Source organism: Bolinopsis microptera, chromosome 5 (assembly GCF_026151205.1).
Source record: "Bolinopsis microptera isolate Bmic1 chromosome 5, MBARI_Bmic_1.0, whole genome shotgun sequence".
Classification (NCBI taxonomy): Eukaryota; Metazoa; Ctenophora; class Tentaculata; order Lobata; family Bolinopsidae; genus Bolinopsis; species Bolinopsis microptera.
In genome coordinates this window covers 14,461,311-14,487,431 of record NC_087076.1, presented here as the reverse complement: position 1 = coordinate 14,487,431, position 26,121 = coordinate 14,461,311, and the positions used below count along the sequence as shown (strand labels likewise).

The 26,121-nt window shown below is 38.4% G+C and overlaps 4 protein-coding genes across 4 annotated transcripts in view; 2 read left to right on the top strand and 2 right to left on the bottom strand.

Annotated features, from left to right (window-relative positions):
* LOC134815924 (stomatin-like protein stl-1) overlaps nt 1-26,121 on the top strand; it is a 40,409-nt gene that overhangs the window by 3,967 nt on the left and 10,321 nt on the right. The window lies entirely within an intron of this gene.
* On the bottom strand, nt 266-17,598 carry LOC134815921 (intraflagellar transport protein 172 homolog). The gene is made up of 29 exons (XM_063824529.1): nt 17,114-17,598; nt 16,784-16,974; nt 16,365-16,597; nt 16,051-16,218; nt 15,836-15,925; nt 15,615-15,704; nt 13,910-14,063; nt 13,588-13,766; nt 13,222-13,365; nt 12,954-13,048; nt 12,366-12,786; nt 12,018-12,185; nt 11,666-11,865; nt 11,153-11,308; nt 10,821-10,997; nt 10,532-10,667; nt 7,639-7,794; nt 7,365-7,468; nt 6,980-7,077; nt 6,676-6,827; nt 6,284-6,483; nt 5,490-5,613; nt 2,372-2,740; nt 2,112-2,245; nt 1,827-1,920; nt 1,571-1,690; nt 1,208-1,438; nt 904-1,057; nt 266-757 (listed from the first exon to the last, which is right to left on the bottom strand). Exons 1-29 carry the CDS (start codon nt 17,596-17,598, stop codon nt 576-578), a joined length of 5,205 nt encoding a protein of 1,734 aa, XP_063680599.1. The 3' UTR covers nt 266-575.
* Nucleotides 7,289-10,489, top strand: LOC134815922 (uncharacterized). The gene is made up of 8 exons (XM_063824530.1): nt 7,289-7,490; nt 8,125-8,394; nt 8,513-8,604; nt 8,826-8,928; nt 9,050-9,117; nt 9,280-9,466; nt 9,566-9,692; nt 9,949-10,489. Exons 1-8 carry the CDS (start codon nt 7,462-7,464, stop codon nt 10,267-10,269), a joined length of 1,197 nt encoding a protein of 398 aa, XP_063680600.1. The 5' UTR covers nt 7,289-7,461; the 3' UTR covers nt 10,270-10,489.
* On the bottom strand, nt 17,787-21,649 carry LOC134815199 (uncharacterized). Its single transcript, XM_063823712.1, has 2 exons — nt 21,182-21,649; nt 17,787-20,859 (listed from the first exon to the last, which is right to left on the bottom strand). Exons 1-2 carry the CDS (start codon nt 21,363-21,365, stop codon nt 18,020-18,022), a joined length of 3,024 nt encoding a protein of 1,007 aa, XP_063679782.1. The 5' UTR covers nt 21,366-21,649; the 3' UTR covers nt 17,787-18,019.

The window sequence follows — 26,121 nt, the reverse complement described above, 5'->3', positions numbered from 1 at the left end:
GGTAATTCTGATAAGAGAATCGAATGATCTTTAGGGTTCCACCAACAGTTTTAGTCGATTTTCCCTAACCTTCTTTATGTTGACTCAATTTCAGTTTCAACCTTATTTAAATTCAATTATATATAGTGTAAAGCAGAATAGTTGACACACTCCAAAACTTTAAAGTTTTTTGTGTTGGATGAAAATAAGTCTTGTAATGTGAATCCTAGCTGGTGATTGCACGCGTGTCAACTACAATTTCCTCTTCTAAGTAAAACAAGGGTCATTCATTTTGTACATTGTACAGCAAAAAGCTATAAACAAAAACAGAGTTTAAATACTCATTATAACTGACATATTCACCATCTAGCATGATATAGTTTAAAGTTAAAACGTATGTCATAAGTGAGATAAATGTAGCATTGATTATACGACTTCCATTTGATAATGTTGATAATGATTTATGAAACGTGTTTTGATTGTAATTCCAATTTTAAGGTGCTAAAAATTTGTTCGTTCATTAAATTTACTGACAATTTATGAAAGTTACGATTAGTTGAAGGAGGAGGAAGAGTTAGTTGAAGGATTACGAGGTGTTAGTTGAAAGAATAAGAGGGATTTGCTGGAGCTCCCGTAGAAGTCTGCAGATAAGTGAGAACGTCCTGACATTCCACACTGTGTGACACCTTCCTAGCCATCACATACACATTCCAATCATCCTTGTTAGCTACACTGCTGGTATTCTTGAACACTACCTCTCCTCTTAGCACGGGATAACCTGTAATTATACAGTTTTATTTAAAATATCATAAATTACCATTGGAAACAGAACAAACTGTAAAGTCTATAGTATGAATAGGTTTAGAAATGAACTCTGAAAAAAATGAAATGTAAAAGTATAAAGGATAATACAATGGAACTAACCAGTAAGAATGCACTGAGGAGATGTGACATTGTTGTGAACATTCAGTAGTGACCCCTCATAACAACCCCTCTCGTCCGTGTTCAGGACCTGCTGGACTCTCTGATCCATGGATACTGCTAACACCCACTCTTTAGCTTCCTCACGGTCCTCCTCCTGCACAGAAACAAACAATGTTATTGTCAGAACGGAAAGGCAGCGGTTGGAGTGACGCTTTTCAAGGGGTCGTTATTACTTTTTGACAAATTTTGAACTTTAACGAGTTTAATTATAACACAGATGAGGCCAATCAGTGGCCACACTTACAGTTATGGAGTAGTCCTCTGGCAGAACGATATCGTAAGGAATATCTGTATCGCTGAAATCACTATGGTCCAACATATCAGTGCTTCCGTCCTCAATCGCATCACAAATGTCCAGGAACCTGTTAAGGAAAACAAACGCCATGTTGTTCCAGCCGATAGCACGGCATGCAATCCCAGCTTCGAAGAAAGCTTTGTCTGGGATCAGGTAGTTCGTGTAGCGCAGAAGTGAGACCTGGGATCAGGAAGAGTTTTTTATTACGGTGATCTGATCTATATCCTTATTTGTCTGAAGAAATGCAGTGTTTCAAGACATGAGCATCTTACATTTATACAATTTAGATTTATTTGTGAAACGTTAACTTACAGCAGACTTAGCGCCAATCTCGAATAGTTGTTTGTGTCCAGCAGAGCTGGTCCTGACAGAGAGAAGGTGAGCACATTGGAGCAGCGAGAAGAACTCCTTGTTTTGAGGTAACTTCTCAACCTGAGAGTAGATTTATGTTTTATAGGGCCTTCTGGTGACGTAGTAAAGCGGGCAGACTAGTTTGTAATGAACATATAACTCAGTTTTACTGAGGATGACATGTTTAATACTGTTTCAGTGAATGAATCTGACTCACGAGAGCTGCGAGAACGTCTCTGAGAGCAGACCATGTTTTAAAAGCTGTGAGGGAACTAAAGGATTCTGTCAGGAACAAGTCGTTACACAACCTCCTAAACAAGGAAATACATTATAAAACATGAAACTCTAACCGAAACCACAATTAACATAATAAGAAAAATCAGTAAGCACAGAGATTTTACTCAGATTCTAGTATACATATTACACAAGTTGAAGATGTGCATGTACGAGATTGGTTTATCTGCAATCTGCATGATACTACAAACGAGGAAGGAAATTGTACCTGTAAAGGTTGAAATTTGCAGTGTTATCAGAAGTTCCGTATTGAGTGAAGACTCCAAGTGCCTGGATGGGTTGTCCGTCTTGTAACAACTGAGCTGCGTACAGAGCCACGTACTTGTTCAGAACTTCTTTGCCCTGGTGATAGCCGTATTATACACCAGATTCTACTGACAACTTCATAATCTCTAGTCCGAGTAGGACTAATGTTCGACTAAAGGATTAGCAATGGTAGAAAACAACTGATTTAAAATAATATCTTACCTCGTTTTCTGCTGTCTGTAGACACTTTGCCCACTGTCCCCTGTTCGCTAACAGATCTAACCCCGCTATTACATCCACATTGGCAAGCTCCTCGGCCTTGCCTCCTCTCTTCAAACTCTCCACGTACTCCTCCTCCACCCTGTGTTCGAACTGTGGAGCGTGCTCCCTCGCCACTGCTCGAGCCCTGTCCCACTTGTCCCCCAGTATAAACGCGTCAATACTCTCCTTGTACCGCTCGATTGACAGATACGCCTCGCCCGCACTCTCGAACCTGGAGATCTCAGCCAGCCGTTCTGCTACTGTTGTACCCACGTGACTTGCTTTCATTGGCACAAACTTCAGAGCCAGTTCCAGGGCTTTGTACCAAACCTAGGAGAAGAAAAGTTAGCCCCTGAAAAGAGATCAGACGCACTGTATTAGAATTTTTCTTTAAGAATATTTATATATTCAAAAATAAATTTTTCGTACAAAGTAATGGTTTTACAGTACCTTAATCTTCTAATTTGACGTTCTGTGGATCCAATTTGATGAAACCACTTTATAAATGTTGCGAAATGATTATCTATATTTAGCTTTGTTCAACTTGGTTTATCGATACACTTTCTCGTTTTTTATAGATATCTTGGTTGCCCGACTTGTATGAGGCAACTCATGGTTATGTTTGGATTGAGTACTTCTAGTTGATTGATGTTTCATGTCGGGTTGTGTGTCGTCAGGGAGGAATATAATGTTGATTGTTAATAATAATTGTTGTTGTATTTTTGTTTGTTGTTAATAATCTTTAACATACTTTTAGGAGTTTTATTTTTTACGCCCGCTTTTTGTTTGTCAAAAAAAGTTTTTTTTAAATCCGTTTCTTTTTTTCTTCCTCATTTTTCGATTGTTTTTTTTGTACTTGCAGACAGCTTATCGAAAAACAAATAACTAATTACTTTAAAACAGTCACAGCACCAGAATGTACAATAAGACAGAGTTCTTTGAGCACTACAAGAGTGCAGATCTTACAGTCGGGACAATATATCTGACCTGCTTTGCATGTGGACTCCCGAGCAACATTTTAGCTCTCTGCTTCTTTGTGAAACAGCGCCTGCGATCTTCTGAGCTGAACAATCACCTTTACATATTGACCACTGTGAATGATGCATTCATTTCACTGCTCACCTTGAACTATGGTATGACCATGGTAAGATACAGAGATGTTTGGCTACCAGATTTCTGCCCAACCCAGCATATCCTCTTCAAGATGTCTCAAAGAATATCTGTCTTTCTAGTTGCTACACTTTCACTTAGTAGAACGTACATCCTTCTCTTTCCCCTGCGAAAAGTCAGTCAAAGATTAGTTTTGAGCCTCATTACTGTACTTGTTGTGTCCATGGCATGTTTCTTCGCAATTCCACCTTTTGTCAAGCTGGTCCAGATAACCTACCACTGGGAAGGTGGCTATTGCTGGGTTGAATCAATACCTGGGAGAACATGACTCAAGTTTGGGATGAAATTGACAATACCTTGGATACCATCTTTCTTGCATGCCCGGTCCTTCCGGTAACTGTTAGTTGCATAATTGCATCTTACAAGATCCTTTCTTCGAGGAAAGACAAGCCTGGGCTGACCAAACTTGCGAAGCAAAGTCGAGCAGCTGTGAAGAAGAAAAGAAACCAGATCACATTGACCATTATCTTGGTTACTCTTCTTTACATCGTATCCAACATTCCACTCTTCCTGAACTACATCCTGTATCTTATAACGATTTATCGTTACAAGTACCCTGGACCCTTCTACAGCTCTCCTGTGATGTACTTCTACGCCTGGAATTTCACAGCTCTTCTCAGTACAAGTCTGAACGCAAGTGCTAACCCGATAATTTATTGGATGAGATTTGGAAACTTCAGAGAGTGGATAAAAGGAGGATGTGGACTCAAGGCAACCACTTTATCTTCACTGAAAACGGGTGAGTTGTGCAACTCAAAGTCAGCGATCCAGCAGAGTAAAGGCGATTTGAGAGCTCAAACGAAATCTGTTACGCTGAAAAGCAACAAAACTTCATCAGACGTGTAGACAGAAACTTTTGGAGGGATCTGGGAAGACCATCGCTCTGGACTCAGACTATTGAATTAGTTCGGACACTCTTACACCGTGGAAACAAATGACAATAGACTCGAATTTCTTATTATAAACTGAATAAACATACTATCACCTTATATTATTAAGTCCTTTCACAATTGCATTCAAAAATTGAATAACCGTTGAATTACGAAACAGCACCAAAATTAGTCCCACAAGGAAGTACACCTTCAAGCACAGACTCCCTGGCGTTAGGTTGCTAAATAGGCTATCTTGCATTCATAAACATAAGACGTATTGTAGATCTTCAAAAATCTTGTATTAATATATTTTAAAATTAATATCAGTGATTATTTTTACCGTAGCTAAACCTCCTGATTTGACTTTTAGTTTTGCATGGCCAAATAATTTTAGTTGCATATTGCAATATGAAAGGAAATTTATATCTTTCTTTAGTTCGTTAATCATAGATTGTTAATGATATTTAACATCTGTTATTACTCACTGCTTCACTGCTAAGATAAGGGTAAACACTGTTTTTAAAATATTTAATTATGAGTGAGGTATCTCAATTCTCGTCAAAATATGCTAAAGATTATTAACGTGATATTTCCCAGCATCTAACAGAACTTCACAGATTTCATAAATATAGACGAACAATTATATTTCCACAATTGGTTTATTTTCCTCTCTGACGTAACACTAAACACAACAATCAATGAGAACTACTCAGCCCAAACATAACCATGAGTTGCATCATACTGGTCGGGTGACCAGGTTACCCGTATCTTGGTTTACATTATACATATTGGGAGAAATAAAAGTATTACCGTTACAAACCAAGTTGAACATGTACAAATTCTTCGGAAAGTTATATTTGTGTATTTACAAATTCACTATGTAGTATTCTTTTGACTTTGTGCTCTTTACAGTTCTTCGTTATAATCAACAAAGCTCCAAATTTCAAAAAGATTGAACGGTGAACAAGAAAAGTGTCCTGAAACCTCTTTTGAGGCAGACCCACCCACCACTCAACAAAATATAACAATCTACAAACCTCCTCCAAAAGAGCATAGTCGGTGGTCTGCATTACTGTCATCTTGAGATAAGCATCAATAGCTCGAGAATAATCACCGTTCGCTTCCCAAGTTTTAGCTGGAGTCAACATGTCCTCTCCTCCTCTGTTGGGGATTAAGGGATTAAGATTCTAGCACGGTGACAACTTCAGAACTCTTATTTCTATTTTAACTATTAGGCTATCTATGATCGGACGAATGTATAAAATAATTTTTTTGTAGTTTATACTTACAACCTGGATCATTTGATACATTTGGTCGTGTTTACAAATAAAGCTGGTATGTAGAAGAGATAATATTGTGCTTTTAGTGTTATCGTTGTACTACTTTAACGAGATTTCTTAGCGTTATCAATTTACAGTGATGGGACACAGCAGTTTTAAGATCGATTAGTGCATTTTTGTTTGATAAGCAGTTCTAGTCACTGCTTATCAGCTTTATATTACTAAAGTGTTTAGTTTGTTTCATACTATACCACTATACTATAATTTTCCGAGTGGAGTTGTACCCCAACCATAATTACTTACATGCTACGAATTTTAACTGATTAAATTTTGCCTTTGTTGCAATTTTTACGTTTGAGTTAATAAACTATGATGATTATTCATTATATTATATGAATTTTACTTGATAGAGTGCTTATCTTAAAGTTACATGTTTTTACAGGCTCAAATGATGTAGTTTTACGAAGATTTCAAGCCTTACGTTGTGTGTTTCCCTTCGTTTCCAAAAGCATTATAAAATAATTTTAATTGTAAAGCTGAAAGGCATTTACCCGCTAGTAGAGGCAAGATAGCTCTCATATTCATCCTGTATCAGCTGTAACTTGTGAGGCAGGTATTCTTGAGTCAGTCTCAGTGCATCCTCCCAATGGGCGCTGTCTTTGTAGAACTTCACAGCAAGTTCAGGTCGCTCTGCTCGCAGCAGGAACGTTTCTGCTTTTCCGAACTCTTTGCTCTCAAACGCTACTCGGGCCTGAGGATAATCTTTAATCAGCCTCAGATAACAAAGAATTTTGAGCACGAAACAAATCTTGGACCAAGTGTAAAATCAGGGCGACATTTATAGAGCAAGTTATTTATAGAGCATGTTATTTATAGAGCATGTTATTAATAGAGCAAGTTATTTATAGAGCATGTTATTTATAGAGCAAGTTATTGTAGCTACCTGCCCAACCAGAACATCAGGAACAGAGGCAGGGTCATGAGCTTCAGCTATCCTTTGAGCAGAGTCCCAATCTTGGCAGTGCACATACATCAGCACGGCTTCCTTGGGTCTACTCGCCTTGATAAACGAGGTTTCTGCTTCAGCAAACTTACCTGAACGGATAAACTGTTTTTGCACACCAGTTACAAGTAAAACTGATTTTCAGTAAAAGTTGGAGAATAGCATGATAATTATTTCAGTGATTGTAAAGAGAAACCTCGCAATAAAATAATAATAAAATATCAGCAGTTTTAAATAAACTAACCCTCGTCTTCAAGGTGCATCGCTTGTTTTAGATTCAAGTCGGGGAGCTTGTCCGTCATACTTTGATGTTTGCACAACTCAAACGCGTACGGGAACGCTCTGAACAAATGTACAGTTACTACTACTCACGGCTAAGAGTGGTGTGAAACATTGCATTATTTCACATCACGAAAACAAACTTAACATCACGATGCATCGTGTTCGCCATTCAATACCACTTTGAACCATAAATAGATTTCATGAAGATTCTTCAGAATATAGAACATAGGATTGACCAACGACAATTAATAAATAATAGCCATTTCTTGAAAGTCAGGTCTCAAATATGAGCCATGAATTCTGTGGAGCAACAGAAAGAGAAAGTGAGAGAATCTGTTAGAACTGACCCCGACTCAGCTGCGTAGTCAATGCACTGTTCCAAGAGACCCAGTTTCAGGAGCAGTCTGATAGCGGAGTCTCCACCAAGTGTCTTACTCCATACATATGCAACCTGAAATTGACAAACTGATCAGGTATAATGCGATAATACATGTAACATCAATTTAAAGTGAATCAGTTCCTTTATTAGCCCCGCCGGCCGCCATGTTGCTTAGCAACTCTAAAATTTACCTTTTTGGCAGCGTTAGCCCCGCCATGTTGCTTAGCAACTCTAAAATTTACCTGTTTGGCGGCGTTAGCCCCGCCATGTTGCTTAGCAACTCTGAAAGCGTCGTCCCACATGTCGGCTACTCGGTACATGTTTACACAACTCTTCCAGTCCTTTCCCTCAATGTAGTTCTTCTCTGCAGCTTTGAACTGTGCTTCGCCTTCCAGTTCCTGGGCAGGATGGGCTGTTAGAATATTTGTTACTGATAAGTGATAAGCAGGCACCAAATGTTTGTGTGCTATTAAGTGGCCAGTTGGTAATCTAGCTAGGCACACTTGGGGCACACTCGGGGCACAAAATTGAAATTCCTGGGGCGCACTTGGGGCAAAAAGTTACTAATTCCCTATTAAGTTATTGACAAATTAAATCCTCAGAGGTGATGTAAGCCTAATATTGCGTGGGAGCATTTAAGCTATACCTAAACCAAATATGTACAATTATACAGAATGCTAAACTTAGTGATACTCTGTTAATTCTTTTAGTTTGTTTTTTTTTTTCAGTCAACTCTTAACACCGGAAATTCAAAGATCGGAGAAGATGCCTGTTGCGGCTGAGAAGAAAAAGGAAGAAGAAGGGGAACTGAGCAATATTGACTCAGTTAAATTGAAGATAGGGCAGAACGTTAAGGAGTACGTTGACCGTTTTAAGAGCAGGTACTCCAAGAAAAGGAATCTTAATTATTTGTGTAAGGCAGTTGTGGGAGGGGTGGCGATTCTTGTGGTTCTTGCTTATGAGATTAGCAGTCATCGTCTCGAAAGTTCCCTCTACAAGTAAGACTTTTGCTTTGTGTTATTCGTGTGAACATGTTATTCAACTTCCTGGGATCCTACATTTGTATTATACGTATGTCGTATATTGTATAATGTATAACTAACATATTTCCACCAGCCCAGACGATGCCGTATGTGAGGATCTCTCCGAAGTTAACGAAACTATGTTTGAAATCTCTGTAGATGCTCTCAATACTTTTCGACGACAAGGTAAAATAATAAAGCAAGGTTCTGGTAGAATTCACAGGTATTTTAACTGTGGTGTCATAAGAAGACTATTAATATTAGGTTTATGAAACAGCTGAACAGTCATGGACAGTTTATTGCATTTTAAGATAATTAGAAGTTCCTTACTCGACCACCTTTCAACTTTTAGCCGGGTAAATTTTTCTAAATCCTGATGTAAGCTAACATGAGCTTTTTCCTGCTAGAATTGCGGCGGGATATGAAACAGGACACAGATGGAAGCTGGTTAATGACAATAGATGTAAATATCGGGGATCTCACTGCACAGGATGTCAATAACTTCAACAAGTAATACAGATGTACAAATGCTCACTCTGGCATAGTTTTAGAATTATCAATTATTGGATTGAGGTGTGACCGAAAAATAAAACGCTTCCAACTCATAAATTAACACACTCCACAACTTCAGATATATCAACTGCTCTGCGAAATTCAGATGGCTGCATCCAGAGGATAACGAAATGTCTTATTGGATAGGTACATCGTTTGTAAGATTTCATGCAAATGCTATGCAATCATCATACTGTTACATTGGGATATTATATGGTTTATATAATGAGGATAGATATCGTGATATTCATGCTTAAATGGAGTCTGAAGATTAACATGAATATTGAATATGATTATAGTCTCCCTCAGAGTCTCCACGAGAGGCACAGAGATCGAGAAGTAAACAAAAACAGCCCGAGACGGATCAAACAGGATCCAAACTAACTAAAGCTCCGGGTGATAAACAGAAGAAAGCTCCGGGTGATAAACAGAGGAAACAGCACCACAAACTCAGATCTCAGCACGGAAAACAACACTTCCACAAATTCAGGAGAGGGTTGGTGTGCTGTTAAAAAATTCGCTCTAACTTAAATAAGGGATTCTCTACTTAAATATCGATTATTCAATAACCCTACATAACGTCGTGTTCACCCAGGAGTTTGTCTCATGGGGATGTAAGACGATTAGTAGTAACAGCGAACACTACGTCTCAACGAATGGAGATGATATTTAATGAAAATATTTGCATCAAGGGAGGCAACCCTCACATCTGTGAATACGAGGTAATACATATGCAAAGTTTTTCTTTTATGGAACCTAATTACTAATTATTAAACACTAATCAGGTGCGTATTTCCAATCTAAAAACAGATTCGTTCCTGATTCCTTAGGAAGTCTCTATAATATCCAAATGATATCGTCTTCCTCAATGTGTAGCGATTATTGTATGTCAATAAATGCGACTCATAGACACTACTACGTTATCTAAGTCACTCAGTTTCCAGAAAAGAAAAATCATAAACCTCTCTCCCAACCCAGGAGGAAGCGGAGATGGTCTACAAAGCCAGGATTCAGCGGACAGTTGTGTGGCTGGGAAACTTCAAGTTGGGTCAGATCTCTGCTGCTGTTATTAAAGATAAAGAAGCCGGAAATAATATTCTCCGAACGAAGCTGGCGATTGGTGGGGGAGAAACTCGCTTTACCAGCAGCTCCTTCGTTAACAAAATCATCAATGTAGCAGCGGTGCCCCACGCTAGTGTAATTTTGTACGACGAGATTTATGCTCAGAATATTTACCAACACATGATGGAGGAGTCTTTTATTAGTGCTACCATTATGCAATACCTACATGAGGATTAATAAACTCTTAAAGAGAAAGTTGGCAATGTAAATTATATCATTTTATTGGACTAACACGTGATTACTTAAGACCTGTCGTGGCTCGAGAATATTTTCTTTGAACGCTATATTCGATCGGTTTCTGTCGCAATTAATTTATTGGATTGTTATGTTTTGTTTGTTTATATTCATCTTGTGCTATTTTGTGATGATGTGAACTTGCTACTGTATTTGTAATGTTAAAACCCTCTCTTTTTTTGAGTCTGCACCAAATAAAACCTACTTTTCCGAGATGTAGATGAGTGTCGTTAAGTAGATCATGATGGTAGATGGAGACGAGGCGTATCATGTTGTCGTACTGCCTCAGTTTCTTGTACATGTTGATAGCTAGGTCAGGTTCCTTTACCGTCAAATATAACCTGGTGATATTGATAGATTATTGTCAATTTATGATAGAAAGTTGAAGTCGAAGATACGTTGATTTTTGTGGATTTATTTGGCCCTTCTGAATGAAATATGATAAAGCCCGCCCCAAAAACAGATATTGTTAACAATTTAAAATTCCATCTCACTTCTCAGCCTCCTTGTATCTGCCCTTTGCCTCCATATCCTGAGCGTGTGTAATGTAAAGCACTGCTATCTCCTCCTGCTTCATGCAAGTCATCGCCACTTTGTGAGCCGCCTCCCACTCGTTCTGGGATATGTACATGTCCACTGCACTCTCGGGCGTGTCCCCTCGTGAGTAGTACCTGTATGTAGCTCCAGTTAATAGTGAATATATGAAATATCAGGTCTTTTCGGGATTATCAAAGTTCAAATCCTGATGTATAGTAACAGATTTGAAGTTCACAACTCAAATTTCGTGCTTTATATTTGTACAACTAAAATTCAACTAAAATTCAACCTCTCAGCAGTAGCAAGTTCTCCGACATGAGCATAGTGATCAGCTATGACTTTGTAATATTTCCTAGCAACCGACTCTTCTTGCGCCTCTACGATCTGGATAACCTTAGCCCATTGTCTCGAATGTATCGCTGCTTCGATCGCTTTTATCGACTTCCTGATGAAACAAGATTTGTCAGTCATCCAAATTCTGGAAGGTTGTTACAATTTCATTTGCCGGTTTATTTTGTCATGCAAACATAATATGCATAAATATAAAACAAAAGGCGCGCAATTTTTTATTGTTTTCATATCACACTGCGAAGTCAAAACGTTTAGTTTTTACAAATCTTTGTCGTCGCGCGTTACATAAATGTGGTACCGTTTGTCTTTGTCACAAATTTTGCCACAAGAATAGATTCGAAAACTGCAATTTCAAATTCTTATTTCAAAATATCGCAGCAACAATAATAGTTTTTTGAGATAGGTCCTAAATTGGATGACTAAATCGGACTAATCGAACAAATCATCTTACCCAGATTCAATGTAGTGACTGATTGCAGCGTCCATTTGCTGCTGACTCGCTAAATGATCGCCCCATTCCTCTTCAAGTGCTATAACCTCTTTCGGGAATACAAATCTTGCCAATTCTACAGCTCGTCTGAATGCTTTGCCTTGACGGAATGATTCTAGAGCTCGTTGATTCTGGTCTATTTTCTCGAACAAGTCACCTGCCTAAAAGAACACTGATGTCAGAATATGTGAAGGTAAACCCTAAATAATATTGAACCTGAATAAAAAATTATTTTTAAGAAGCAGTCTTCACTCTTTATGAAAACACAATTCAATAATGTCTTAAAAGAAGTAGCAGCACTATAATCCAATACCCGTTCATAAAGTCCTCCTTTGACGAGTTGAGATGCTATCCTTTCAATAATTTCAGTTTGGGAAGAGATATCAGGATGTGCTATTGCGATCCTGGCTGCTTTTGCAGGAAGTCCAGCTTTAATGTACATTTGTAGGGCACCCATGAAGTCACCTTCTTTCTCTAACAACTGAGATTAGGTTTGAATTGTTAGTGTGTTCGCTGTTCATCAGAGGCTAATAATAATAGAGAAAGCAGAAATTAGTAGGAAAAGTGAAGACCAATATGGTTGCGAAGTCCTTTTTGTTCTAAAAAAGAAAAAGGATGTGTCCTAATATGTTATTACTAAAATATCTTAAAACTAACAAACCTGTCCTGCCTGCTCTTCCTGCTGAGTATCAGTCAGCCACTGGAAGTAGTTCCTTCTCAACAACTCAACCTCAGGATGGTTCTTACTCTCCGCAATGCGCAGTGCATCATCCCACTTGTGCAGTTCCTGGTACATCTCCATCGCATCGTCCACATACCCCTGCTCCAGGTACAGCGCCTCAGCTACCTTGAACTGCTTGTCCAGCACTGCTAACTTGGCTTTCACTCTGAACTGCCCCTCGTTCGTCTCAGACATTGTTCTTAAGCTCCTAATGTAGCGCACTCTGCTGACGTTGCCCAGCGCTGCGTAGCACCGCTCCGCGATGTGCAGTTGTTCTGATTCTAGACTCAGTTGGGACAGGGTTTTCCACATGGCCTCCGTTTCCGGGGTCAATTCAAGGGTTTCCAGGTACAACACAGCTCTGGGGTGGATATTGTTATTAGATACACTTTTTTGAAAAGATTTCTCTACTTTTTTAGTTTTCTCTTATTCTCTACTTGTCTAATGTACAAGAATAAAATAAACTGTGACACATAACACAAACTGTGATTATAAGGAATAACAGATAATCATTCAGAGTTCACTCACCTACTGTAGTCTTTATCATCAATAGCAGTCCCAAACTCGATGAGTCCCTCGTCGAGGGTGTAGCTAATTGTAGTTACTCCTTCGTTAACAACTACCTGGTATCAATTAGATAATTAGACATCAATTAATACAATATTTCCTGATGAATTGAAAGCAATGAATATAAAATGCTAAATGCAGCCAAGAATTGTAGGTCAATTTATCTTATCATCAGTTTTTACTGAAGAGCATACCAACAACAATTATTCTCTATAAATGTATGGTTTACCTCCGTTTTGCCATCAGTCCGCTCGATCTCCTCAATGTCCCCCTTGATGGTTACCATGGTAACTCTCTCAGGACAGTCAATGTTGTACCAGACACATAAGTTGGATCTGTTTTGTGCTACACAAACGTCACTCATTGGGACCCACTGAAATGTTGTTCTGTGTTAGTTCTGTGTTAGTTCTGTGTTAGTCCTGTGCTATATTATTATTGTATTGTTCTGTTTCAATTACGTATCGAGTGGAGGATGTTTTATCTCAAAATTGTTAGATTTTACCAGTAGATTATCAAGTCATCTCCAGCTTTTGATTAAACGGTATATCTTGCTCGTTAATCTAAAAATAATCCTCAAATACGATAAATATCCCACCTGAACGTAAGAGCAGTAGTTGAGGAGAGTAGTCCTAGCCTGGGTCTCAACATCCAACAAGTGAAGTCTCAACTTCTTATCTCTAAACAGCATCTTTCTGCTCGTCTCGTTCAATTCTATCCAGTCAATTCTTGTGTCGTGAGAAATGGTAGCCAGTGTTACCCCGAATATCAGATCAACTGTAAGCAGAGGAGTTTGTTAGAGAAGAGACTATAAGCTTATAAGGTATAAGGGATATAAGCTTAAACTCTAACAGAATTCATCGCATGGACAATAATATGTTCATTTATCGAATACCATGTTCCTGTATATGATAACATACCAATAGATATGGTTTTGAGATCCACCAGATAAGCTATCTTCTTGTTATCCTCTCCACCCTTCAGCCTTCTCTCGTTTATCCTCACACTCACCAAATGAGGTGACATGAACTCTGTTCTTACCGAGCCCAGGATATCGTTGGTTCCGTATTCCACCTAACGTCAATTGTTCAGAGTTATTTTCATTTAAATGTATAAGCGAAACTGGATTGAGAAGTAGGAATTTATTTAGAATTGGTCGTTTTCCAGGCTGATATATTATAACAGATTGGGCGACATCTGTCCGACAGCGACATCTGTCCGACAGCTGAATTAGGGATTTCGGACAGATGTCGCTGTCGGACAGGAGTCGTTTTTGGCGACATCTGTCCGAATTTCGGATCATATTGTCATTTCGGTTCACATTCGTATTTCACAAGCTCACGGGTAATCTCGTGACGTTCTAAAGCTGATGTGATCCATCGATACGTGATTGACTAGTTGAGAACAGGATCGTGCTAGCCGTACCCTAACAAGCTGTCGATCACATCACAGGACATGAGTACATATAGGACAGCAGTATGGACATCTGGGAGGAGTACCTGACTCCAAACTCTCCTGTTCGGGATTCTTTCGCGATGACTGGAGCGATTGCCTACGTACCCGAGACTGACGTCCCTCGAATCTGTAGACACCTGAAGCCCCTCCTTCCTATAGACATGGCTGAGTTTGCTTCATACTACGAAATCACTTGGATCGGGACATCAACCACCAATCCTAACTTCGCTCCCCACATGTGGAATCAACACGAAGCTGCACAGATGAGGATTCCTCGCTCATCCAATATCGCAGAAGGTTGGCATCACGGATTCCATTCAATGCTCTCCTGCTCGAAGCCCACAATTTGGAAGTTCCTTGATTGCCTTAAAGCAGAACAAGCCCTTACAGACGTGAAGAAAACCAAAAGAGACGGGCGGGAACTACCTGAGCCACGTGCACCCGAATGGATCCGTTATGATCGACAACTTCAGAGAATTGTAGATGATTACGACAACTACAGCAACCTATGGATTTCCTTAAAGCTATCGGAAATTTGACTATGCTTTAGATTTGATTCTGTGATATTGTCCAATTTATCGACATCAAATGAAAATAAACTGTGGTAGTAAACTCAGATCATATCTCAAATTGGACATGTTACGTATACAATTTAGCAAGTAACAGTTTAGATCATGTCTCTAATTGGAAATGTGTCGTATTGAAATTAGGTCACAATTTCGGACAGATGTCGTTTTTTTCTGGTACCCTGATTCGGACAGATGTCGCTGTCGGACAGATGTCGCTGTCGGACAGGAGTCGTGTTACCATTATAACATGGTAGCGAAATTACAGCATTTTCTATTTAAAAGCTAATTTTCAACTTTGTCATTTCTCAAGACGCACGTAGCTCATCATTACACATTTCAACAAGCATAAGAACACGTTAAAGTTACGGTCGCTTGCTTGTTATCACATGATCACATATTATGATCGTTTATGACTAAGATGAAATGAGAAAGGTCGCTCGTAAATAATAGTCGTACGGGTTGCTTAGATCGTAAGGGTTGCTTGGATCAATTGATAATCATGCCATAAGGCCATATTGGGTATTTTTATTCTTATAAAGTTATAAGGCATGATTATCACTTTTCCCCCATAACTAAAGTTGTAAAATTAAAGTGTTCGTACCAGAGTAAGTTCACCGGCGTTGAAGATCATACAGACGTTATTGTGATCAAACACGAACTTCTCGTTGCCTCCTGTCGCTGACCAGGCAATCTGAAACACAAGGAAATGTTTTATATGTAGGGATTGTGAAAACAGTTTAAGTGGTGGATTAAATTAAAGTGGCTTCGGACAACAACAACAAGAGTTCTGTTTCTTGAAAAGCAATTCAACATTTGTCTTACCTCGCTTATGCGGAATGTTTTGAGGTCTCCAAGGAGAAGAGTATCAGATGTGTACGCTACAATGTACTTGTCGTTACCCATTATATTTACCTGCAACAAATGATTAAGATTTCGGCAATTCTAAACAACACGGTTTCAGTTATGATCTGAATGGATTTTGAGTTACAAAACATTTTAAAGAAAGCTGATATCTAAACGTTTATGAACCTCTGTACCTTTTGTATCTCATAAGAATAATGAGATTTAACCACCACCCTCGTACCAGTCTGCAAATTCTTCACAATAACTTGGGATAGCCCCACGTAGGTCATCTCAAACTTGTTCTTGTAGATTGTTCTGCGTAGACAACAGTCGAACAAATCAACCGCACCACACAGTGAACCCTGCAAAATTACAAATTACAAATTACAAATTGTTTCTTTCTGAAATCCTCGAAACATCTGATATAAAAACACCGTATCTCTCTGACCTGACGATCAGTGACAGTTTCAAGGACATAACTGATCATTTATTTCAGCAAGAAACTCACGCAAATAAGTCGAGAGCCGTCCTTTTTCCAGCTAAGAGCGGTGATGGTGTACAAGTTGGGAATGTTTTTAGGAGTCCCTTCCTCCCAAACCATCTTCCTTGGAGCCCAGTTAAAAACTCGGAGTCTGTTAAAGCTTCCTAAAACCAGAGAGTGACCGCTGGGACTGTTAGCTGCCACTGTGAATTCTTTCTCTTCTAGATCTTTTGAGTAGTCGAACTGTTGGGTTATTTTTCCTGGGGAGGGATAAAGTGTTGGTATTGAGTAGCAAGTACTCCTAGTGGAATGTTTATTATAGACAAGCTCGACAACCAAATATGTAACAGAAATTGGGAAGTAAGTGATAAAATCCAGTGAAAATAACTTTAAACAGCATCATGATATCTGCTTGATATAAGCTAGTTGATAACATCATAGCCTACCATCAGCAGAGTACATGATGATCCGCTTATCACATCCAGCAGCCACAATAGAACTGCCCCAAGCTAAAGCATACGGAGCACAGGAGTGCTTCACAATCTGCCCGTGGCTCAGACCTGTACCCTCGTTATCAAAGAAATATCTCAGTATCGCACCGTCTGCGTGACCACTGATTATTGCCTTGTTCGATGGACTGAAGTGTAGGTAATCGTTAATCTCTTGAGACAATAAAATGTTAAAATAGATTAATAATTGCAATCGAACTGGTAGGATTTATAAACTCTATTCATTAAACTTCCCAACCAAATATAAAAGTAAGTAAAACCACTAACTTAGCAGCAAGTGCCACCACACAGCTGTCAGTTCCATAAAGTGGCTGAGATTTGTTGGTCCTGACGTTACACAGCCTGATCTTGCCGCTAGCTAGACCAATAATAAAGGCAGGTTGATCAGGAGGCCAGACCATGGCGGTCACAGCTGACTCCTGGATAAACTTGTTGCAGATCGTCTTCCTTTCTCCCCATTCCTCCCCTATCTTGTAGACAAAGACAATGTCGTCTGTTTGCCCGACTGCTATTCGAGTGGAGTCTGGTGAGAAAGCCAGTGCCTTGACTTGGTATTGTTTCTTGATGTTGTTGGGATCTGAAGCTTTGGTGGAGAATTTGTCTCGTTTTTCTCCGTGGTCGTCAAACATGAGGACTACTTTGTCGACGGTTACGACTGCTAGTTTAGCGTTGTTTGGAGACCAGGCAAAGGCGGTCACCTTGGCCTGGCCGTCCTGAGGACTGACCAGGGATTTGAGGTATCTTAGCTGCATCCTATTTGAGGTGAGGGTTGTTATCATCTTAATTTGAATTATAAATTCGGTATTGAGTACATAGCACTAAATAAACTTTCGAGAGCGCACTGTGAATATCAATCTGAAGTTTATCTAATATTATTCCATAATATTCAACCTCGTATGGTCAAATCGACTGATCTTGAAATTTAAACGAATTGAAAGTTCGTCCTTTTTAATTGAAAGAAAAATCAAAATCGTTCGATTAAATGGTGAATTATTGAAATTTAACATAATGTCAATGAAAAATTAAAATTCTAGATAAAAGATTGATAGTATGAATTTTTTATTTGGTCAAATTTGTCAACTTATTTCCATGATAACAATAAAAAATTGAATTAAAAAAACTGTTAGTCCTCTTCATTTCACCAACTTATTGAATTAATAGTATGCCATCAGATCATCTAGAAAGTTTCAATTCAGCAGCGGCCTCTGCCACAAAAGACTGCAGTTTGTAATTAGAAGAATTCGAAAACTCCTTTTCAAAATATTGAGCCAAAGAACTAAATATTATAAACAACGATTTCAAACTTCTCTCTAACTTTTCATCCAACACTGGGACACCGCCATTGTAAATATTCTTCAGAAAAGTTTCCACATATCTGCCAAGAAGTTCACCCGCACCAATATTGTCTAAAGTCTCTTTAGAATGTGTCGCGAGATCAACTACCATTTTTTTCACAATTTCAGTGTCCACATACGCCCCTGTTCTTGATCCTAAACTCATGACATCACTGATGGTCTCGTTTAGCTCCTGCAGGCCTCTTAGTCTTGAGCAGGTGCTGTGTGCGATGTGAAATGCACTGGCGAGGAAACTGTCATCCTCTCTCAGCATGTGTTTCAGTTGGATCGTCTGATAAACACTCCAGTTTTCACTTTGCTCAACAATAGTCCGATTCAAGTGATCTAAAACAAAACCCAAGTCTTCGTCCGACTTTCCTTCAGCGTAATCATAGAAGAAGTTAGCAGGGTACAGCTTTGAAAACACGGCAAAGTTGGCATTCAGCGCGTTACACGGTGTGTAATGATCGTACAATTCAGCTGACTGATCAGCATAAATTGGTTTGATATCTTTTATAACTTTAACGTAGTGTCCCAAATCTGTCTTCACAAAATACTGCACAGATAACTGTGACCTCCCTTCTATCACTTCGCGAAGCTCGGAAACTAACACAGATTTTTCAGATGGTCTTGCTTGAATTTTATTCATGTCCAACAAAATAACATCGTCCTCATCAACTGAATAGCCGACAACAATATGGGTCTTAGAAATGTCAACTAAATGTAAATATATCATCTCAGTCAGAAAATTGAGTCCAATCTCAGCATTGGCAGCCTTGGTCTCTTTAATCATTACATAGTACTCCTCACACCGGAGTGTGTATATCATAGGACGTAACCGTCCACAAATCAAATAATCAGCACATGGGAAGGTAGTGTGCATGATTCTCACACCATCTTTCTTCGTGATAAAAGGGTTGTTTTGCACAGTTTTACACACACTCAGAATAAAGTGAAGTCCGTCGGGATCAACCTGAAGAACTGAGTGATGTAAACCAAATATACTACCCTCAATACAAAATATCTGGTGCTCGGTTGACTTTATCTTAGGTTTATGACGAAGTAGTTGAATGATGGAACTCTCAGGGACACACCCTGTGTCAACTCTGTGTGAGGACAGTAAACATTCTGTCACAAACTCTCTGTATGGGTTGGCGGGGAAGTCACTGGAGATGGAATTTATTACATTCTCCAGAGTTGTATCAATGTACATATCACTTTGGTATTGCAGGAGCACTGCAATGGTGTGCATATTGGCTGCAGACTGGATTTTAGCTGCGTTTTTAACGAGATCAACACCAAATTCATGTGGTTTGTTCATGCTTAGTTCGTAGAATCCAAGCTCAACATCAGGCTGAGGAATCTCCGGGGGAGCATTCTCATCTAATCTCAGCTGACTGAGAGACCGGGATTTTTCTAACTCAGCACTCAGACACTCCAAGTTGCCGAGAACGTGAGGGAGAAAGAACAGAGCAGCTACTCTGCAGGACACCTTCTCCACACCAAGAATTGCAGGAATGTTGTTGTACTGAGTCTTATCATGAATCATTCCTTCCAGAATGTAAACATTGTTCTCTAAAACTTGAGCGTACCATTTCTGTACCGGAGCACAAGATGACTTGTAAGAAATACTATTGAGTAAAGTTGATATGTTCCCCAAAACTTGGGACACAGATTTAAGAATATCTGCTGGGTCTTCCTTTGAGTGAACAAAGTATGTTTCAAGAGCTTTGTATTGCTGAGAAAGATTGTAAAACTTAGCAGCAGTAGAGCGATGAAGGCTAAAAATGTCCTGTAAAATACCAGTATCTGTGTTGTCATTCGCGGATAGAAAATAATGCCAGAGTAACCCTTGGGCGTACCTTAAAATGTCGATATTGGCTGAGGTAGCGAGAAATTCATCACGAACTGCCGCAGCGCTGATGATTACCGAAGGATGTTTCAGACTTAAGAGTACAGACACATTCTTTGGACCAGGATTGTGTGTCACCCTAGTTGCTATAGCTTCTTGCTCTATAAGTGTGGATTGTAGCAAAGTGTCCTCATACAGCAGAGCACCTGCTGAGGTTATCAGAACACCATTCATAATGTTTAATAGAGGAGGTGTACCTATGCTTGATGAAAATAGTTTGCCAAGTTTCTTCCAGACACGATAAATTGTGAAGCTTTTTGATACCCTTAAAAATTCGCCAGCAATGTTAAACATTTGAAAGGACTGAATTTTTGTTGAACTCTGAAGGACATCTTGAAACAATTCTAAATCGAAATTTTCAGCAGTGAACAGAGCAGGCCTGGTTCCGCTGATCTGCAATATTAAAGGAACACAACTATTTCTGTCTTGCAGCAGAAAATCAGTCTCAATAGCACGAGCAGATCTTAACACCACCTCACCAATTGAATCATCAGTGCAGACAATATCTATGTGGAGATTCACTTCATTGTGTACGTTCCCGAGTATAGATTTGTGGAAAGAACTCGGTGCAACTAGAGAAACTGCATATTTCAGATCATCAGGAATGTCAACGGATCCTATTCCAATTTTAACTTTCTCCGCTATCTTACTAGCATTAACCCATTTGAGAACGTTTTGCAGACCCCAGATGGGAGGATCGATATCCGAGGTAGATTTGTACAGAGTCCCTAACCTCGTAACCTCACTCGTCTTCAGGCACTTTGCTCCTGCAATATTGGAATTATAATATCAAAATCTTTCACATATTGCATATGATATGATGGATTATTTCCCAAAATTTTTAAACATTTAAATCCTAACATCTAAAATAGAATTTAAATATCAATATCATCGTGAGATGGTAGTTTAGGGATAATCTATTATCCGCGGTTATGTTAAGGCCATGGCAAAACAAAAAAAATGCACTGAAATAAATTTATAATTTCAAGCATGCACACGGAAGTTCGTAATTTATGAAGTTAACAGAATTCTGTACAATATAAGATGCTTTTAGCTGTAGTAGTAAGGTAAATTAGAAAAATATCCTACCCAATTGCAGGTGGGATTTAGCGATGACATAGTACTCGGAGTTCTTTAAGAAACTATTCAGCAGACTTGTATATGGGTTGTAAGGTAGAACCGGTTGTTGGAGAACTTGGTCTAAAGCTGAGGACACATTTTCTTTGATCTTGCTGTTAGCCAGGTAAGATTTTATATCATGTTCTTCTTCCATGGATAGCAGATAAGAGGTCAACCAACAATCCAGGGATCATGACGTCATCACCATCACTTGGAACACTTTACTAATATGGAAACCTGCTTACATTGTCATGTCCAATAAAAATTGTGATGTAAATATCAAACATGATACAGTAGTTTATTGAGTCACAAGGTCCGGTATTACTACTAGGAAACGACAAAATTTCGGGCTGGTTCAGTTTGGTCCAAACTTTTCATCAATTCCAATAAAATCCTCTTTGCCACACTGTTGTAGAGCACATTTCTGCACACTAAAATGTGAAATTACAGCGGTATATAACACTATAAAAAGATATCTATGTTTGAAAATGGTAACTGTTGTCTAAAACAGCTTCACCAGTAAAAGTTTAGTTAGTTAAAATTGATTTGAAAATGTCTTTAACAAAATATCTTAATTAGATATAAAAATGTGGTTCATCTAATCTAGATAAAAAAGGAGCAAAATTGTCATGAACAATATAACATTGTTTTTATTGTGATGACCTAACCAAAATCATCAATATTGACATAATTCAATATCCATGTAATTGTTAAAACTCTCATTGAGTTCTGGAAAGAAAAGGCATCAATATAATCTCATAGATGAAGGCCTTATATATTATAAGTGTGAAGATAAGAGGTTTCCGAGATGTAGATTATCATATATCTCGAGGGTATGGTTGCATGCAAACCGTTCTAATAATTTATTTCAACCTATAATAAATAATTTAACCCATGATATGATGAAGTATTGAAACATTTCTTATCAACTATTGGCCAAAAACGTTACATCTTTGAAACAATCATCTATTGTAGTGATTGAGCCTTGATGTTATCCGAACATTTTCATAATCAAAATTAGAATCAAGTTGAAAGGGTTCAACAGTGTTGTTATCTTCGTGGGATTGTGAGTCTATCTGGTCAGCTATAATGTTTGATGGTGATTGAGTCTCGCCACCATTTGCTGATTCTCGTCTCGACCTCAAATGAACTCTGCTTGTGGAATTTGGTGCAAAATTGCTTCTATCTATTTCCCCAGGCAGAGAAATATAATCATCGTTGTTCGGAATATGATCAGGTGTTGCAGGAACAGCTGCAGCAGCATCGTTCACAGCTGAGGTGTTAACAGAAGAAGCAGAGTTTACTATAGGAGTAATGTTGTTGGAATGAAAAGAAGGAATGTAAGGATGAGTATCATTCAAATCATCCTCAGGTTGGATTTCACTTTCATCAATATCTTTATCACTGTCATAGCCACAATCTGCACTGACAAAATTGTCGATTCTTAAATTAACAGGCTGTTCCATGAATTCTGATAATATATCAGTGTTAGCAACACTAATACTATCATTACTCATCTGTTCTGGGGCATCTAACTCAATAACTTCAAAATCGTCAGTTTGACTAACATGAGTTCCCACCAATGACGTCCCTGAATTATTGACTGCACCTCTGTCATTATCAGGTACTTCAGATGAACAGTTTTCAGAGGAATCTGTAACAAAACGATTGTCAACAGCTGATTGCAACTGACCATTATTGATCTGTACTGCATTCCTCATATTCAATTCAACGCTGTATTCTGGACTTCTTTCAAGTGATGTTTCTCGCGCTTGTAAATGATTAAGCATAACATCTAAACATTGCAAACCACCATTCGAAAATGTATCGAGCTCACGAATAGTGTCAGACTGTGGAATAGATTGGCTCATAATGGTAAATGTGCCAATATCAAGTGCTTCATCATGATTTTGTCCGCTTATGACATCATTTTCCCTGGTCTCGAGATAAGAAAGAATTCCATCAATATTATCTTCACTGGGAACGGATTCGCTTGTTAGAGAGGGTGATTCACCAACAGATATAAGATTGAACATGTTTGAAAACTGCTCAAAGGACTGATCTTCCCTACCAAGGAAATTATTGAGGACAAGAAGATCTTCATTAGTCAAGCTTGCATCACCAGCTGTAGGCATTGTTACCTGTGAAGTAATAGCAACAATGAAACTAAATTATTTATTTATGATATTGTAGCATAAGGATTTGGAGGTTTATAGCCTACCAAGACATGTGCCGAGTTGGACTTGTCGACAGTCTAATATATGGAACAAATATTTTACGATTATCACCTGTTAAATAATGATCAGTAAAAATATATATAAAGACTTTGACTTGTAAGCGGTATTCAAATCTGAAACCGATTGATGACAGAATACACCAAAAAGATTCAAGATCATTTGGCAGTGAAAATCTTCATTTAATAAACAACTTCAAATCAGAGGGCAGCATCAGAGGGCAGCACACAGAATCAGCGGGAGGGTGGTACTTAGGGTATGTTACACCACTGACCCAAAAAACACTGTTTTGACTGAATTTTTCTTAAATGATCAATAGGTGAGTTCAATATGGATGGCACAAGATATGATTCAGGTACTGGAAGTTATATTACCGAAGAAAGCTTTGATAAACATAAAATCATCAGAATAGACAAAACATTTTAGAAGATGTTTAAATAGAATCATTTCTGTTGTTTTTATGATCGAGGTACTGGAAGCTGAATATCTGAACTTAAGTAACTCGTTACATTTATATATTAATGGTCTATCTAAAGTTAAAATAAGATATGATAAGATTTACAGTAATTCCCCTTCGGGCATCTCAAACAAGAATTTTTCAAAACTACACAATTACGATTAAATAACTAACCAAATTGAAAATACAAAAGTTGTACTGATATATGAAGGAAACCCTAATACTGCTAACAAGATGACAAGAAATTGTGACGGTAGCATTGCATACTATCCACTTAGATGTATAATCGGAATCCGTGCCTGGTAGCCTTCAAAACTTTCAAGTAAAATAAAAGTAAAATCAGCGAACATTGTCAAAAGTAAAAATTGTAAATTTCTATATTTTATTTAAACAAAAAAGTTAAGTTTGAAGTTTGACATATTTTTTTACTGTTGCTGTTAAATTGTACAGTTTTGTTTACCTGGCACACCAATCCCTGAGCGCGGTGCTCTAGCTCTTTTCAAGCTTCTAGAGGGGAGCGAGCAATAGACTAGCAAGCTAGGTCATAGGTAACAGCTTTGTATGCGCATCTTTCGTTACCTGGGGACCTCAGGCTATCATGTTCATAAACAGATTTCTCCGAATAGAGATTAGGCGGAATGACAGGCTGAACGCGGCCCGGTAAATCTTCCGCCGTCTCGCCTACGTTGTACATTCAAGGCTTTATTTTGCATTTCATCGATGCGTTGTAGCGCGATGCACTACTAGTCGCGCGCGCGCATCCAATAATGCTTCTCGCAACCACAGCAGATCGGTGAGATGCGAAGGATTGACATCGTGAATCAAATCGATGCGATGAGACAATGAGTCGGGCAACGTTTAAAAACTTTTATAATGCAATTGCCAACTTGTAGGTTTACAACTTACCAGGACGCGCGCCGAGTTGGACTCGTCCTAATATATGGAACAGATATTAGATATTAAAATATATCACCCGTTAACTGCCAACTACTGTACATTTTTGAAAATATTTATGAATAGCCATATTTTCGTTTTATTTCAGTGTAAGGTATAAAAATAAACAATTTTGTGTGACCATTGCTCGTGTAACGAAATTTGGTTGTCGTTAGCGTTTCGACGCTCGCTAAATTTTTTTCATGGACTTTAATAACACGTAAACATTTTACATAGCCATGTGTCTACGCGCACTGCGTGACGCGCTTGTTTCGGCGGTCGCGCGCTGCTGCAAGCGAGAGGGCTCTGGTTAGAGCAACGTAAACATTAAAGCAATAAAAATGTATAAATACCAATATTTGTTTTCCAATGTGTGCATCGCCCATTGTAGCGCGATGCACTACTGGGTCGCGCGCGCATCAAATAATGCTTCTCGCAACCAACGATTAGATCGGTAGATCGGCGAAATGCACCACTGTGCCTCACCGAGCTGCGAAGGATTGACATCGTGAATCAACATCGCCCATTAATTATTAACAGGTAATACTCGTAAATATTTGTTCCAAATATTTTCCAAGACCGTCGACGAGTCCAACTCGGCGCGCGTCCTGGTAGGTTATAAACCTACAAATTAATTATTAACAATACCAAAAATCTTTCGCCGTGCCGTGAAAAAATCGCAAAGCAAAGCAAGCTTTTTCATTTATACAATATACCACAACATACAAATTTATAAAATTAAAAATTAGCACATGGCAAAACGCAAACGATATTATTTCATAAATTATTTTTAAAAGCTTTACTAAATCATAAATGTCGTTAAATTTATAAAAATTAAATGATTGATTTTGATGAAAACTGTATGAATTTAATTCATTAATTGTTTAAACATAGTATGTAATATAACTGGGAATTAATTTGAATTGAAATTGAAATTTGAGCCGCGCAATATTTCCAACAGTGTAGATCGAGCGCTACAGTAAAATGTATATGTTCATTGATTATTGATTACAGAGCATCAAGTATTCGTTACATGTTACCTGTTGAATCGATCGCAGGACCTGATCCATTACAAGTACTCACTTATTGTCATTTACTAGGTTACTGAAGCTGACATATCATGTGTGCACATGACAATGCCAAAGCTAATACTAGTTACTTAAACGTTCACTGTCCATTATATGCTGAAGATAGATGAGTTTGTTGTTTAGAATTCAGAGTTTTGTCTTTCCTGATCTATTCTTGTTTGTTGCTCAATGTGCAGGAAGACTTGATAGTAACTTTTG